Genomic DNA, 17979 nt, shown 5'->3' with positions numbered 1-17979 from the left:
GATTTAAATATTTTTTTTGTCTGGATGTTTTTAAAAGACAACTAATACTTACAACTTAATATTATGAGAAAAAATATTCTCTTTCAAAATATTAAATTTGTATAAAACATTAGGTAATCATTCTTAAAAAAGTAGTTTTATTTGTGATTTAAATATTTTTCATGAAATAATGTACCTACAAATTTGAACATCTTTGAAGGATAAAAGTAGAATGAGTATGTTACACAATTATTGTTTACTAGCTGACCCCGTGCACTTCGTTGCCCGTTAAAAATGCAAATTCTATATAATATGATTCGAATTTTGATTAATTTGTTATTTACTATTCGGTTTAACGGTGTTCAAAACTTAGACATTTTCATTGACTGTTTTGATTCTCAAAAATCTTGTGAAAGCACCACTTTAATATGCGAATTTTGTAAAATGCTTTCTTATTACACACTAAATTTGTGATACGATTTTACGAATGTACCGTGTAAATTGTAAGCATCGATCTATCATTGTTCAGGCTCTACGTTTATCAGTCAGTGAGTTACTCAAGTTATAATATTATAGTCAGTCTGCTTACCGTTGCCGTGAGACTCTCTTATGAATATGAGAGCAGTATATTATCATGTAGGCAATCCACACGTGGTGGATTGCGGACCCCGCGAGATGTGTATAAGAAGTTTATAATGTCTAACACTTAAGTTTCAAAGTTATATCATTTTTTTTTTTACTACAGTGGGTAAAATACAATAATGTGCCATCTCGTGGTTTTTGTATTGTTGCCTGTTGGTAAAACAATAAAACTTAGTATAACTTGTTATGTTAGTCTATTGCTGTGAATTTGAAATTTACTGTGGACATTGACTTATTTCGCTAATTCTTTTTTTTGTTGGTATGGTTTTAACAAAATATAACAACAGATCTGTAACTATTATATTCAATCATAATCAATAGCGACATTAATATAGTTTATTTTCTTGCTGAACTGCAGTGACAGTTATACATTGTCTTATACATTTTTGTCTTCATTTATATATATATAGATTTTTAATTTCTTTTTTACTATGACAACGATTTTAGTTTGTATGTCTATTTGCTTGCATTATTAAAAACAACCTTGCTATAACATTTTAAATAAATTATTTATTTTATTTAAATGGTTGCCATTGACTACCAAAAATAATTTAGTTTAATATTTGCTGGACAGATGGCGCCTTTGTAATTTCATCACCTTCTCGTCATATTTCTCAAACCTGATAACTTTTTCAAATTTTTCGTCAGTAAGAACCTTCTCCGCAATGAGCTCTTCAATTTAAAAAAAAAATCAAAACGATCGGTTCAGTAGTTTCCGAGAACATATCACTCAAAGGTTTTCATTTTCACATTTATATATTAGATACGCTACATATTATACTACATTACATAGGTTATATACATAGGTAATTTATAAAATGATATATAAAACGCTTAAAACTATATGGAGACCCCTCCTTCAATTTTTTCCCACTTTAAGCCCTAGACTGATGACAAGCATATTACTATAGTCTATAAGTATATTTTATAATATTATAAAATAATTACTATTAAAGTAATTTATTTTACTAGTGGGCATTAGTACCATGTTTATTTATTTATTAGACAATTTTGGTTTTAAATTATAAAATTTAATTTTTTTTTTCTAGGAAATTTTAGCAAAGCTTGGAATAAAAAAGTATATGAGTCAACTGACTGTGAAGATGAAAGAGTTCAAACAAATAAAAAACGCTCACTATCTGTGACCAGTGACAGTGATAGTAAAGGTAATTAATATTTTGAATATAAACTAATTTTAATTCAAATGTATTAACTAGATACTATAGTATACATAATTATATGGTGTACATATCTATACTGGAATACATTTTATTATTAACCATAATTTACTTTAAATGTACCAATTTATTATTTGATTTAATTTTTTAGATAATGATGGATTTTTTATATCTACAATAAATAAACAAAATGAACCATCTGCAGTTGAATCAGTCTTCACAAATTAAGAGCCTGTACCAATATTTACATATGACGATGGCTATGAAAATTTAAGCTGTAATTCAGATTCAACGCCCATTACAGTTTATCCTGCTTCAACTTCAAAATCTAACCTTGAAATACAAGTAATTTACAAAAAATTGAAAACTTTTACTAATACAACATTTTTATGGTTTTTAAACTAATACATAATAATTAATTAGTTAATTAAAATCAAATTAAACTTTATGGATACCTACTAAATGTTAAATCTTAATACATCAAAGGAAATATGTTTATTATTGTTATGTTTAGCAGGTACAAAATAGTTATGAAGAACTAAATTTTTCAAATTTAGCAAATGTTGTGTTATCTGAAAATCATTCGGCTGAACCGTTGCCAAGTACATCTGATGGTAAGATAAATTAGTTTTTAATACATTAACTGAGGTACCACATAATATTATATCAATAATCTATATAAATATTACCAAATATATATCCATCATAATATAAATACCTATATCTATATTTATTAATACATTATATAGAAAGTTTACCAAATTAATATATAGGTAATAGGTATACAGTATACTTATGGTGATCATTTTGCAATCAACTCATTTTGTTAGTTTAAAACCATTTTATTATTTAAATTTATAAATAATATAGTTGTTTTTTATTAGAAGGAATTAAAACTATTTTAATAAAAATTCATTCTGAACTACTTGCTAATCGTATGATGAGTGAACGATTGTGGAATCAGATGAATAGCTTGAAAAATGAATTTGCCAATATTAAACACCAGATTGCACCGGGTTTAAAACTTTCAAATAATTCCAATGACACAGAATTTTTAAACCAATTTCCTTTTCATACAGAAGAAAGTGTTTTAGTTTGTGAAAAATTATTACAAACAGACAATAATATCAAAGAAAGATTTGTATGTTATTTATACATAAAAACAATTAATTTTTATATACAATTTTGAATTCAAGACAATTTTTGTTTGTTAGAAACATTTTCTTCACTCTGTTGGTGGTGTGGTTGCTAAAAGCCATATTCGAAGAATTCTAAATTAACTATTTAGTAACAAATTCACAATAAATAGTTCATGGACTGGTAGAGAATTTAAAAAAAATATGTCCAAGTATAAAATTCAAAATTTACAATAATTGCAGTGATGAAATGTGTGTGATATATTTGATTTATATAAACTATATAATTTGGTTTTAAAATTAATAAATATGTTTGTAAGGTGTTATAAAAAATGATCACCAGTTATATTCAGAGTTTAGCTTTGAAAATGATGTCCAATCATGGTTTAGAACTGCAAAAACAAGATTCGACAGAGAACGGTAATCTTTTTTAATGAGGCGATATAAATTATTAGCTTATTAATTTTTAAACTAGGTTTATATACATAATATTTCAACTGGGACTTTAATGTTTTGATAAAATGAATAATAAAGAATTTTTGTGTTATGTATTAATAAGGAGATCAAATGACTGATGGTTAAAAACACTTAAGGGAATACTTAAGAATCATAGCTGCATATCTTATGTATTACTATTATTTTTTAATTTAGTGTTTTTGTTTAATTAATTTTTGTACTATATATATATAATTTTTTTTTGTTATTAGAATATCCAAAACAATTTAAGAGAATTAAAAATATTGGATCTATCTCTAATCGTCAATTTAAGAGACGAATTAAAGCTCAAATAGAAGTAAGTAGCATTATATTTAATTTTGAGTTTTAATGTTTTGTTAACTAATAACAATTTGTTTGTAGGCCATTTCCAATTTATCACAAAAATGTACAGTTGTTAGTACAAGTATTACAATAACAACGACAACAACAACAACAACAACACCAGCCAACATTTTAGAAGTGAGTGATTCATCAATTGTTCAATGTTCTTCAACTTTATTTAACAATTCTCATGTAGATTCAATTGTTGAAGATCTAACTTCTAAATCTATTAGTATTTCTGATAAACTAAGATCTTGGGTCGTTCAATATAACGTTTCTCATAATTGTTGTAATTCTCTTCTTAAAATAATGAAAAGTGAAGGTTTAAAAGTTCCTAATGATATAAGAACTTTGATGAAAACCCCCAAGACCCATAACGTTGTAAATATAGCTAATGGTTCATACATTCATTTAGGAATAGAAAGTATGTTATTACCTATTCTTTAAAAAATAATGCTAATATTTATGTGAATTACAATCATAAAAAAAAAATCGATTTGGTCAAAAACTGGTTTTGCGTAAAAATTGCCGTTTTTCCGTCATTTTTTTTTTGTTTTTCTCGATTTTTTTTGAAAACTGTTGGAAAATGTTAACTTTTTACCTGTATAATGCACCAAGGATATTCACTTTTACATCGGAAACCACCCCCGAAGTTTGAAATTGAAGCATTATTTCGAATAGTTATGCTGTACACAGACACAAAAAAAAAAAATAAAAATAAAAAAACACACATCATTATAAAATCAATACATTCATCACTTCGTTCAGAATCTAAAAATAGTTTAAAATCAACTAAATATCCTCTTCAAGAAACTCACAACAGATTATTAGAAAAACAAAAGTTAGAGTTATCCCATCAATATGAGACTCCTAAAATGTACATCACGTTCAATGAAATAGAGCATAATATTATATAGTATAATATACTCCCCATTTTATTGTAAAAATGATAAACTCTTTGAAAAAATAAATAAATATTTGTTATTAAATGATAACTCTTTAGTTGTTGTTCATAAAATTATTGAAAAAAATTTAAATCAGAACATACATTTACTTGTAAGAAAGTTTTTAAATTTTAAAGAGTTTATTGCAAAACCATTTTCATCAATAGATGTAGGCATTTATATAATAAATATAAATGATCTATCTAATTATTATTTAATTAATATTTCAGATGTTAAATATAAAATGTTCTGTATTCAATTGTGTGGCAATACATCAATTGTTGTTACATTGTGCCACAATGCACAATTTTAATAAATTACTTTATATTTAAGTATATTATACCTATATTTTTATGTTTTTTTAAATATACTATCTACAGTTTTTGTTATATTATTCAAAATTAAATATATTATTAAAATGTATACCTACTTGTTTATTATTCAGTTAATATTGGAATAATTATAATTTTATTTGTTTTAGATTCTGAACGAAGTGATGAATGTATTGATTTTACAATGATGTGTGTTTTTTTTTTTTTTTTTTGTGTCTGTGTACAGCATAACAAGTCGAAATAATGCTCCAATTTCAAACAATGGGGGTGGTTTCCGATGTAAAAGTGAATATCCTTGGTGCATTTTAGAGGTAAAAAGTAAATATGAAAACCAGTTTTCGACCAAATCGATTTTTTTTTATGGTTGTAATTCAAAAACTAATCACTGAAAATACTTGAAATTTTCACCAAATGTTAATGTCAGTGGTATCCGTATATAGTTAAATTTTCAAAAAATGTTGACTTTTTTTGAGTTATTTATAGACCACTGAAATTTTCGATTTTTTTGAGAATTTTTTTTTAAAGTGTCGATTAAAAATTTTTGGATGACCAAAAAGTTTTAAAAATTTAATACAAGGATCCTTATGAGTTGTTTTTAATGTAGCTAAAAAAAATTAAAAATCGTTAGTCACAATTTTTTTTTATAAGCGTTTTTAGTTCAAATTTTTACGAAATCTGTCTAAAACGCGAAAATTTGCAAGTAATTTTGAAGTTGAAAAATCATAAAATTTTTTTCTTTTATAACTAAGTTTTGAAAATTTGGTACAAGGTTCTCCATACATTTTTCTTCAAATATCTGTAAAAAAAACTCTACCGGATTCAGACAAAAAATTTTAATTAGTGTTTGAAATTTAAATTTTTACAAAACCGCGTTAAATAACAGTTTAGCCTCAAACGATTTTTGATATTTGTTATTATTCAAAAAGTATAAGTCGTAGATACTTGAAAATTTTACCAGTTATTAAGATTCGCATTTTCTTTACGTGATTTAATTTCAAAATATTTTGACTTTTTTGAGCTATTTATAGACAACTGAAATTTTCAATTTTTCTGAAAATTGTTTTTTTATGTGTCGATAAAATCTTTTTGGCCCAATCAAAACATTTGAAAATTTTATACAAAGTTCCACATATGTTATTCTTATAGTAAATAAAAAATTATAAGAATACATAGGCACAATTTTTTTTTATTAGCATTTGAAGTTCAATTATTGACAAAAATTCGTCAAAATCATGAATATTTGCAAATTATTTTATAGTTAAAAATTCATAAAATTGTTTGTATTTATATCTAACGTTAAAAAATTCAACACTTAGTTTTCTATAAGTTTTGCTTCAAAAAGCTATAAAGAAAATTTGAAGCGTCATTATAGGAAAAATGTTTTGAGCGTTTGAGTTTTAAATTTTTATGAAATCGCGTAACGATTACGATTTATCCTCAAACAAGTCAAACGAATTTAAATACTTGTTATACTTCAAAAATTATAAGTCGTAGATACTTGAAAATTTCACCACTTATTTAGGTCGGAAATTGAAAAATTAAAAATGTGTACAATGATTATTTTACCACAGTTTATATATATCGATGGTGACAAGCAAAAGGGTCTAAGCGACATTTTGGGTCTAAGCGACACGATCTTTTCTATTGGATGGAAAAATATATATTACATTCATTGCGCTTGCGCAAAAACAGCTGCGACCATTATTTAGATAATAATTCGAATTTTAAGTTTGTGGTCTAAGCAACACTTTTATATTATGTCTTATCTAAAAAAGGGTCTAAACGACAATAATAGGGAACAAACGACATTAGCATAATTTTTTAGGGAACAAGCGACGTTTATTAGTGTCGTGCTCGTACCCAAATTTTTCGTACGTATTTATAGTATTTCTAAACATTATTCTGATAGGAATGATAAGATTTTAGTTCAACCGACATCGAATTACAATAAAATATCTCAACCAAATTGGACAAACAACATTTTATTGTAGCAGCTAGGTAAGTTTTAATCTTTATAAGACAATTATTTATCTTATTGCAACTCATCATTAAAATTGTATCTAATTAAATTAAATTTCTTAAATATAATTAATTTATTAAATAATATAATTTGTCACTATGGACGTGTTACCCAACCATGTACAATGGATGACCTTAAATGGCGTGGTTGTAAAATATAAGGAATAGCTTTAGATAGCCAAATGGTAGATATCAGTCTACTCAGGCCAAATCCCAATCAAACAAGTTTTTTATTTTATTTTTGCACAGTTTTTTTGCCGTGGTCTACTGACAGTCGACAAATAATCAGGCATCTTTATGGATTTATAATTCACCCGGTTATCACAGAAATACTGTATTTTTTTTTCGATTAAGTAAAATGTTTTCTTTTTAATGGTATATATAATTAGATTTTATTTTCGTTTATTGTTATATAGGTAAATGGTTATTTTTTCCAGAAAAAAAATGTCGATAACGATGACTATTAGTGTATAGTATAATATACTTTATAATATAAATACTAATATATTTTTAGTACTTTAATTATTATTTATATATTATTATAATAATTATCTATAAAGTTTTTTATTTAGACAAACTTATTTTTCTTATTTATAATGAAATCAATGCAACGATTTTATATTATCATGATTTAATTATTTATTACTATAGCTATAAATTTATTATTTTATACTATTATTATTATTATTGATATTATCAAGAAAAAAACAACGGGGACCGAATAGTGATGTTCCATTGGAAATGTTCCCGGTAAAAGTTCCTGGAAAAGTTATTTTCCCGGGAATTTTCTTTCAGATTACTTTTCCAACTTTCCTCAATATTACAATTATTATTTTTATGTGTGGTATATCAAATTGTTTTATTTTGAAAGACTGAATGCAATATTTTGGTGTAATAATAATATCTCGTTATTAAATCGTTATCAACTGGGAAAATACAACCTTATCGCGCACAACAACCAGCGTATATGGTATTTCAGTATATGTTTCATAATATAAAATATCACAATGTGCCTGTTGGCTGTTATTACTTGTGACTTGTTAGTTGTTTATCGAATGTCTTATGCAGTCGTGCAGTGTCGTTACTATAAAAATTAGTGACATATACTTAAAACTTAAAATTATAATTACGGTGTTTTTAACTGTTTTAAAATGACAAAAAAATCTAAATTTGTAAATAAATATTTTAATGAATTGACCAAAAAGTCCAAAACTGCGTGGTACTGTAAATTTTGTGATCTTAAATATACAATAAAAAATGCAACAAAAATGAAAATACACTTAATAAAAGCATGTAAAAATACACCACTTCAAGTGAAAGAAGAATTAAGTGACAAAAAGGTGCCGGTATTAACTGCAGAAACAAATATTATTCAAAGAGGTAACTTTTGCTCGGTTTTAAGTTTTTACTTTAATTCTTTAAAACTATTTAAATATAACAATGAAAAATGTTTAATTTTAATTGGTATAGATCTTTATCAACCATCTACTTCCCAAAGTTTATCATTTGTACGTGAAAGTACGCCATTGTCACAATCACAAAACGATTCAATGCCCGCAGATTTATCCATGTATGTTCCGGATCAAACAATAATTCGACAAATTGAAAAAAAAAAGTCGAAGTAAAATCGAACATTTCTCAATTTATTGATAAAATTGATTTTGCACAAAAGGTAAGTTTATGCATTTATAATAAATAATTAGATAAATATATACTAAAGTTATATACGTTATAATTAGGGTTCGGGACTTATTGCAAGGTAAGGTTAGGTTATATATATATATTGTTTAATACACGTAATGTTCGTTATTTTCGGGATCTTTAAAATTATGAGATCTACGAGAATAAAGATGCTTAAAAGTCAAAAAAATGTTGATCTTTAAAATAAATTTGCTTAACATAAAACGTTAAACTGCGTAAATATGCTATAGATAACAATTATATTGCCAAAATTGGTCAAATATGCATTTTGCCTATAAAACGGCAAAATATGCAAAAATATGCAATTAATATTTTTGTGTTTCAATCCGTTATGTCTTAAAATAATTTGTATCTTACTTAGATTATTCTGCAGTCATTATTAAAGAATATGCAAATACAACAAGTCCCGAAACCTAGTTATAATTGTTTTTCAAGTTTCTTCAAAATTGGTAAATTCTAATACTAGACAAAATATTATCTCTTTAGGAAAAAATTGATACTCTATTAGCCAGAGCTATTTTTACAAGCGGAATACCACTATCTATTGTTGAACATAAATCTTGGAAACAATTATTCTATACTATTCGACCATCTTACAAATTGCCAAACCGAAAAACTTTATCGACAACTTTGTTAGAAAAGGAATTTTTATTACAAAAATTTAAAGTAGAAAATAAAATAGCCGAGTCAAAATGTTTGAGTATCCAATGTGATGGTTGGTCTAATTTAAGACAAGAAGGGATTATAAATTTTGTTATTACTACTCCAGAGCCTTTTTTCGTGGACTTTATTGATACTGATGGGAAAAGGCACACTGCTGAGTATTTAGCTAGCCAAATAATTACAGTAATAAATAAATATAATCCTAAAAAGTTTGTAGCTTTCATTAGTGACAATGCTAGTAATATTGTTAAGGCTGCTGAAATAGTTCAAAATAAATTTGAACATATGTTAATGTTAACATGCGTTTGTCACACTTTAAATTTATTAGTTAAAGACATATTTAAATGTGATCAATTACAAACATTTGATACAAAAGTCGTCTCAATAATAAAAACAATAAAATATAGCCAGAGACTTTCACACAAAATTCGGAAAATTTCAAAGGAAAAAAATATAAATGTATTTGTTCAATTGCCAGTGAAAACTCGATGGCAGAGTCACTTGATTTGCTATAAAAATTTATTTAAACTAAAACAAGTATTAAAATTGGTAGCAATTGATGAAGATGTAGCGATATTATTTAAGGATCACATTTATACTATTTTACTGGAATCTTTTTGGAAAAATGTTGATTCAATGATACAACTAATAGAACCTATCGTCAATGCAATTACTCTTCTTGAAGGCGACAAACCCATTATTCATAAAGTTTATCCAACGGTTAAAAATTTAAAGTTACGATTAATCGAAGTTGTTGAAGAGATAGATTTAGAAGATTTAAACGATAAAAAAACCTTTTAGGTAATATATCTAACAGATTAAAAAACATAGTTAAACCCGTTCATATTACAGCACATCTTTTAAATCCAGAAACACTTGGTAATGACTTAACTAATGAAGAACATATTGATGTTTCTGAATTTATTAACAATTTTGGGATGAACAGTTATGATTTGAATGATGAAGATTGTCTTACTGAGATTATATATTATAAAAATAAAGAAGGATTATACTCAAAAACTTTTCTATGGAAAACAGTTTCTAAGTTGGAACCTTTAATATGGTGGAAAAGTTTTAACTCAAGGTTGTCCAAGCTAGCTCAAAAAATATTATCAATACCAGTTTCTTCGGCTGCAACTGAGAGATCGTTTAGTTCTTTTGCAAATATACATTCTAAAAAACGAAATCGTTTGTTAACTGAGCGTGCTGCGAAATTAACGTATATTTCACACAATTCGAAAACACTTGATCGAAATAAAAATGACGAAGATGATAATGATTCGGAAATAGAAGATTTTACACAAAATGAAACAACCCCATTTATTCTTCAACATGGAAATTCATCGCATCATCGTGAAAAAAGTTTCAACTTGAATTTTACTCAAGAAGAGAGTGATTTGGACTTTGAAAGCTCTGAAACAGAAATTGAGCAATTTTCTCTCCATGACACTGACACAAGTTTGGGATTTAGTTGCACTGACCACGATAGTGACCAAGATTATTAAAAAGAGTTTAAAAATACTGTATTGAAATATTTGGTATAAATTATATTACATTATAATTTAAGTTTGTGAAATTATTCAGTTTAATAAAAAGTTAAATAATATCATGTAGATTATTTTATTTTTCTAGTTATTTAATTTATACTTATACAAACAGCATATAAATAAAATATTTTTTAAATATATATTAATATAGAATTTGAGTTTTTACTATTTTAAAACTTCATAAGTAGTCAATAAGAAAGATAATTTTATTAAAACACTTTTCCTACACTTTTCTGATATGGGGAATATTCCCGGAAACTTTCCCCGGACATGTTCATGATTTTACTTTCCCGGGAAAGAGCCCATCCCTAGGACCGATGCGACGTCGACATGACGTAGTCGACCGACGTAATTATGGGACTGATTTCGCGCGGATTCTTGGGCATCGTGTGTCAAATCCTACGAGGCACGTAATTAAATATTGAATATATTCTTTCTCTGAGTAGAGAATTAAAATTATTTTTAATATTTATTTTTTAACGTTGAAGTTGCAATTTATTAAAAAATTTGATTTTTTTAAAAAGAAGGTTTTACATGTTTATAATTATCAATAAATAGCATTAAAATAATATATTTGTTTGCGAACAATTAGTTTTATAGTATTTAGTTTTGTTCTTACATCAACAATAATGTTAAAAACATGATGTACCAACGATAGGTTAGAAATTTAAGTAATAATATTTAATAATATAATTATTAGGTATGTTTGGAATAGAGAAATTTAGAACAATAATATAACCCCTTATTTGTTCATCTAATATAATTTTGGTTTCATAATCCAATAAAATTATCTTTTATCCGACGACTCAGGATCTATTTTCTATCAATATTTCAACTCGTTTTCATAATTATTTTATTAATTACTTAGTCTTACATTTAGGTACTCTAAGTTAGAATTTTTACAAAATTGTTTATTTCTACTTAAAATAACGATATTTTTATCATACTTTTTTTTTTTTTTATACACGTTTATAGCGACTTCAGTTATTTTCATTACAAAAGATAAAAATGTATTATTGATACAACATACCTCTTCACTACTTATTTGTAATTAAGTCTGATATATTATTTTCTATTTAGCATTTAAAATGAATTCACGAAGTCGAAAAATACTTCTGGCTGCACTAAAAACACCTGTATTAGACCATGTTGTACAAAACGAATTTTCATCGAATTTTTGCAATTTGGAGTACGCAACGTTGTCCCCAGTTCCTCCTTCTTTTCCTGACAGTAATGATGTTTTTACACAAATTATGAAACAAAAATCAGGGCCAATTTTCGTAGACAGTGAATCTACTTCCGATGAAAGTAGGGAGACAACAGAGTGGTTACCTCCAAATAATAATAAATCAATTATTAGTTCAAGCGTTTTCGATGATTTTAATAAACCCAGTTGTTCTCGAATCGTACCTAATGAAACTGATTTTTCTATAAGCAACGTCGTATCAGATCGCATAATGCTAGAAAATAATACTATGATAGATTCTATTAGCATAATTCATGAATCTAACATAAATTCTGAAGTAGAAGAAGCCTTAGAAGTTGGGACTGAAGCTTTAAGATTACCTCGGAAAACTAATATTCGTGAATTAAAAAAAAAAGAAAAAGCCAAAGGAATAGGTAAAAAAGTTCAAGTTAATCCATGCGCTATTAAAAAATGTCAAAACTAATGTAAAAATAAATTTAGTGAAGAAGATAGAGAAAAACTCTTCACTGAATTTTGGAGCTCAGGTGATCCAGTAAGGCAAAAGGATTATCTGTTGCGGTGTGTAAAAACAATAGATATAAAAAGAAAACGTGTTGACGGTAACAGTAGAAGGAATATTTCAAAAGAGTATTCATTAACACATAAAAATGAGAGAAAAATAGTCTGTTTACAGTTCATTTTAAGTACTCTAAATATTTCCAAAAAATGTTTGTACTATACTGTGAATAATGCATCGCCGGATCAAATATTGTCAAAACTGGACAACAGAGGAAAACATGTGCCAACAAATAAAAAATCAGAAGATACGTTAAAAGCCATCGATGAATTTATTCAAAAATTACCTGCAGTAAAGTCGCATTACTGTCGCGCTTCTTCAAGTAGAAAGTACTTGCCAACTGACATAGAAAACGTCGGTAGATTGTATAAAATGTATACATCTTATTGTACTTCTAAAAAATTGAAATTGTAAGCAAGACTATGTTCCGAAAAATTTTTCATACAAAATATAATATTGGTTTTCATTCCCCGAAAAAAGATAAATGTCGTTTTTGTTTGAAATATGAAAACATTACGAGTGCAAGAGAACTAACTGAAGAGGAACAGAAGTTAAAAACAATTCACGAAGAGGAAAAGAATGCCGTTAAGGAAATGTTTTTGTATGACCAAAATTTGTCTAAAGCAAAAGGAAATTTTATTTGTATAAGTTTCGATTTGCAAAAAGTACTAAACACGCCTCAAGGCCAAAATATGAATTTAAACTATAGTCGTAAGTACAGCATGTTTAACTTAACAGTGTATGAATCTGGTACTCAGAACGCGATAGCATACTTATGGGGTGAAACAGATGGAGGTCGAGGATGTAATGACATTGTTACATGCATTTACAAATATTTATTAAGTTTGGATGAAAAGCAACTTTATAAGTCAGTTGCCTTATATTGTGATTCATGCTGTGGCTAAAATAAAAACCGGGCAATGATAGCAATGCTGTACAACACAAAGCTTAAATTCATCGAAAAAGAAAAAATAACGTTTCTTTTGCCTGGTCACACCTACATGCCGGTGGATTCCGTGCACGCCACAATAGAGCGTTTTACAAGAAATAAAACAGTGTGGGCACCTAGTGAATGGTCAACTTTAATCAGAAATTCACGAATAAACCCTTCTCCAATCGAAGTTCGAAATATTCAATATTCAGAGTTTTATGATTGGAAAACATTAGCTAAGCAATACTTCTCCCTAAATTTAAAAACCACAGATAACGAATTTCTTCAAATAACCAAAGTGAAGTCATTTATTTTTAACAAACCTTTAAATGGAGATCACAATGTAAAAGTTTTTTTCACTTACAGTGCCGATGAAGAATCAAAGACTTTAAAGGTTAAGAAGAAAAATATAGGCATTAATCCATTACAGTTATACGCGGAAAATTTTCAAATTACCAAAGAAAAACAAAGTGACCTTTTAAAGTTATGTACTGATGGCATCATACCCCACAACTTCCACGAAGAATATTCATGTATGAAATCAAACCAAAATATAAGTGATATTTTACAAGAGACTGACGAAGAAGACTCAGATTAAGTTATTTATTTTATTTACTCAATTTTTACTTAAGTGATTACAAAGGAACAGTAATATTGTTTATGTTATTTATTAAAAAAATTAAGTTGTTTTATGTTATTTTGTTATTTTAACCATATTTTAATAGTATTTAAGAACAAAATACTTTTTTTTTCATTGAACTTAGATGAATTAAGTCATATAATAAAAAGGAAATTTTTATGATGTTGTTTAATAAGTATATTGAAAGATACATTTTTTTACGTTATTTTTATCATTATATTTTAATATTTTAATAGTTTCATATATTTTTTTTACTGAAAATATTTATGTAAATATATCTTATTTTGAAGAACATGTGATATAATATTTTTTAATTATTCTTTAATGAAAATAGTTATCACTAATAACTAATAAGTATAATAATATAATCGGCATTATTCATTAAAATCATCATGTAAATTAAGTTAAATAATAGGGAATAAGCGTCGTATATATTGAGTGTAAAAAAAAATTTTGGGCATAAGCGCCAAAATTATTGAAAAAACTTGTTCAAATTACTGTATACAGGTAAGTAGTAGTCTATAACTAGTTTAAAATATGAATACATATTAAAGACATACAAACAAACAAAAAATATTCTATGAAAAAATGTCATATTCTTACTTTAAAAAAAGTTATTGTTAAAATAGAAAAAAATAAAATAAAATTACCAAAAAAAGTTTTTGGGCTCTCCTTAAAACTACGAATTATGTCGCTTAGACCCTTTTGCCTTGTCACCATCGATATATTATACGAGATGATTATATTGTGATTACGAAATGTTAGGTAATAAAAAAAGTCGGTAAGTGGGTAGGTACCACTCTGCTATACATTAGGAGGTGGGGTGGAACTCGGACTAGGGTAGGTTAAATTTGAATGCAATGATAGGTATCATTGAATACGAAAAATGATTCTGAACGGAGATGATTTGTCAATCTAGGATATATTTTATTTAAATATTGCCATGCATTCTAATTTGAAACAAATATTTTATTTTTCAATTAGGACGCATTTGCAAAAGGCATGGTTAGGTATTTTTCTAAAAACATTGCATGTAGTTATCATAATTCATAATACCTTATATTATATTTTAGATATACCTGGTATACCAAAGCATGATTGTTGACACTTCGACACTTTAAGACATGAGTGGAAAGGCGGACTTCGGGTGGATTTATTGTTTCTTTTAGCATTACTATCGCTGTTTTAGTGGATACTTATGGAACTAGATTATATTATTATTAGTTCCAAGAGTATCCACTAAGACGGCGCTAGTAATGCTAAAAAGAAAATATTCCCCCGAACTCCGCCTGTTGTATTACATCACGCCTATAATATTATAAGCCGTGTATTAATTTCATTTCGTGTCAACCCCCCACACCCTCCAACCATGTCATGAACAGTCCTCTATAAATATAAAATTAGTTATATGATATATTAGTATTAATATTAGTCCGTGGTTTGAACATTATGATCTATACAGTGGTACCAATATGTCATTTAAAATTTTCGAAAATATTGTTATATTATACGTGATATTTCAGTGACAGTTACTATGCTCAAATTATTTTCATAGATATTTGAAATACACCTATAAGAAGTGTATAGGTGTATATTATGTGTATGTTTATAGTATCGTGATGTTGGGTAAAAACACAGACTATATATTATATATTATATAGTCTGTGCACTGTGGTATAAATGTGCGACTATATAATATTATATTAATTATTACGATGCTCTGTGAATATAGTTTAATTAATTGGTGCCATATTATCTCTTCGGAACCACGTGGACGACACATGATAGAGAGATGTGAATATGTGATGACACTGATTACGCGAGGAGGCTCCGACATTTTATATTCTTATTCGTTATAGGTATTAAATGCCTGCAATATGGCAGATACATAATTATAATTATTTTCAAGTTTTTAGTGAGTTTCAATTTCTGGTTTTGGTTAAATAGAACGTTATATCTTGTTATTTTTTATTGTATTTTGTTAATATGGTGTAATCAATTATCAAATAACAAAGTGATTAGTTTAATTTATCAATAACGGAACTGTTTGCATTCGACCCCCAATGAAACGAGTTACCTTTCGTTTCATCAAGGTATGTTTACTTTATTAATTTTAATTAGTTATAGTGGTTGTGAATTGAATATTAAACGTAGCCTGCACGTGTGATTTATTTTATTTTTTTTTCATTGAAATTGTTTTGTTGGAATAAAATATATTTTGACCAATGAATTTCCAACTCCAACCGATGTGAATATGTGATTATAGGCAACATTACTATGCCTATACATTTAAATGCAATAATTGAAATAGCACAATGTATGGTATGTATTATTAACACTGTTGTACTCTTTTCGGCGAGTACTTTTTTGGTATACCTACATTGCGAGTTACAATTTTTGACACATTTGTCTTGGACTTTTTAATACTTGTTTACTAATTAACATAATTCACCTACATTTTCAGGTCCTATAACCCCGAGGAGGCAAATTTAAAAAAGTGTACTTATTTATTGGTGCATACGTTAAATATAAAAATTAAATATATTATTAAAATGTATACCAACTTGTTTATTATTCAGTTAATATTGGAATAATTATAATTTTATTTGTTTTACACAACAAAGTGATGAATGTATTGATTTTACAATGATGTGTGTTTTTTTTTTTTTTTTGTGTGTGTACAGCATAACTAGTCGAAATAATGCTCCAATTTCAAACAATGGGGGTGGTTTCCGATGTAAAAGTGAATATCCTTGGTGCATTATAGAGGTAAAAAGTTAACATTTTCCAACACTTTTCAAAAAAATCGAGAAAAACAAAAAAAAAAATGACGGAAAAACGGGAATTTTTACGCAAATCCAGTTTTCGGCCAAATCGATTTTTTTTTATGGTTGTAATTCAAAAACTAATCACTAAAAATACTTGAAATTTTCACAACAGAAACTCACAACAGATTATTAGAAAAACAAAAGTTAGAGTTATCCCATCAATATGAGACTCCTAAAATGTACACCACGTTCAATGAAATAGAGCATAATATTATATAGTATAATATACTCCCCATTTTATTGTAAAAATGATAAACTCTTTGAAAAAATAAATAAATATATGTTATTGAATGATAACTCTTTAGTTGTTGTTCATAAAATTATTGAAAACAATTTAAATCAGAACATACATTTACTTGTAAGAAAGTTTTTAAATTTTAAAGAGTTTATTGCAAAACCATTTTCATCCATAAATGTAGACATTTATATAATAAATATAAATGATCTATATAATTATTAATTAATTAATATTTCAGATGTTAAATATAAATTGTTCTGTATCCAATTGTGTGGCAATACATCAATTGTTGTTACATTGTGCCACAATGCACAATTTTAATAAATTACTTTATATTTAAGTATATATATTTTTATGTTTTTTTTTTTTTAAATATACAATCTACAGTTTTGTTATATTATTCAAAATTAAATATATTATTAAAATGTATACCTACTTGTTTATTATTCAGTTAATATTGGAATAATTATAATTTTATTTGTTTTAGATTCTGAACGAAGTGATGAATGTATTGATTTTACAATACAAGGCCAAATCGATTTTTTTTTATGGTTGTAATTCAAAAACTAATCACTGAAAATACTTAAAATTTTCACCAAATGTTAAAGTCAGTGTATCT

At 26.5% G+C, this 17979-nt stretch overlaps 2 protein-coding genes across 2 annotated transcripts; both read left to right on the top strand.

Moving 5' to 3' along the window:
* Nucleotides 1-211: 211 nt before the first annotated feature.
* Nucleotides 212-5171, top strand: LOC126554642 (uncharacterized). Its single transcript, XM_050209702.1, has 7 exons — nucleotides 212-215; nucleotides 1671-1787; nucleotides 2029-2144; nucleotides 2314-2413; nucleotides 3643-3728; nucleotides 3794-3892; nucleotides 4929-5171. The coding sequence occupies exons 1-7, from the start codon at nucleotides 212-214 to the stop codon at nucleotides 5028-5030; spliced, it is 624 nt and encodes a 207-aa protein (XP_050065659.1). The 3' UTR covers nucleotides 5031-5171.
* Nucleotides 5172-8317: 3146 nt separating this feature from the next.
* Nucleotides 8318-10214, top strand: LOC126554641 (uncharacterized). The gene is made up of 4 exons (XM_050209701.1): nucleotides 8318-8429; nucleotides 8520-8670; nucleotides 8789-8813; nucleotides 9237-10214. The coding sequence occupies exons 1-4, from the start codon at nucleotides 8318-8320 to the stop codon at nucleotides 10212-10214; spliced, it is 1266 nt and encodes a 421-aa protein (XP_050065658.1).
* Nucleotides 10215-17979: the final 7765 nt, after the last annotated feature.

This window comes from Aphis gossypii, unplaced genomic scaffold (assembly GCF_020184175.1).
Source record: "Aphis gossypii isolate Hap1 unplaced genomic scaffold, ASM2018417v2 Contig00569, whole genome shotgun sequence".
NCBI classification, from domain to species: domain Eukaryota; kingdom Metazoa; phylum Arthropoda; class Insecta; order Hemiptera; family Aphididae; genus Aphis; species Aphis gossypii.
The sequence above is the reverse complement of the archived record's forward strand: the minus strand, read 5'-3'. Positions and strand labels throughout refer to the sequence as shown.

Bases quoted from the DNA above. Each gene is read 5' to 3' on its own strand.
- LOC126554642 (XM_050209702.1), top strand. The intron at 1,788-2,028 runs GTAATTAATATT...TCACAAATTAAG, and splicing joins CAGTGACAGTGATAGTAAAG to AGCCTGTACCAATATTTACA. The intron at 2,145-2,313 runs GTAATTTACAAA...TGTTATGTTTAG, and splicing joins AATCTAACCTTGAAATACAA to CAGGTACAAAATAGTTATGA.
- LOC126554641 (XM_050209701.1), top strand. From the start codon at position 8,318: ATGAAAATACACTTAATAAAAGCATGTAAAAATACACCACTTCAAGTG. The intron at 8,430-8,519 runs GTAACTTTTGCT...TAATTGGTATAG, and splicing joins AACAAATATTATTCAAAGAG to ATCTTTATCAACCATCTACT. The intron at 8,814-9,236 runs GTTAGGTTATAT...TTATCTCTTTAG, and splicing joins GGGACTTATTGCAAGGTAAG to GAAAAAATTGATACTCTATT.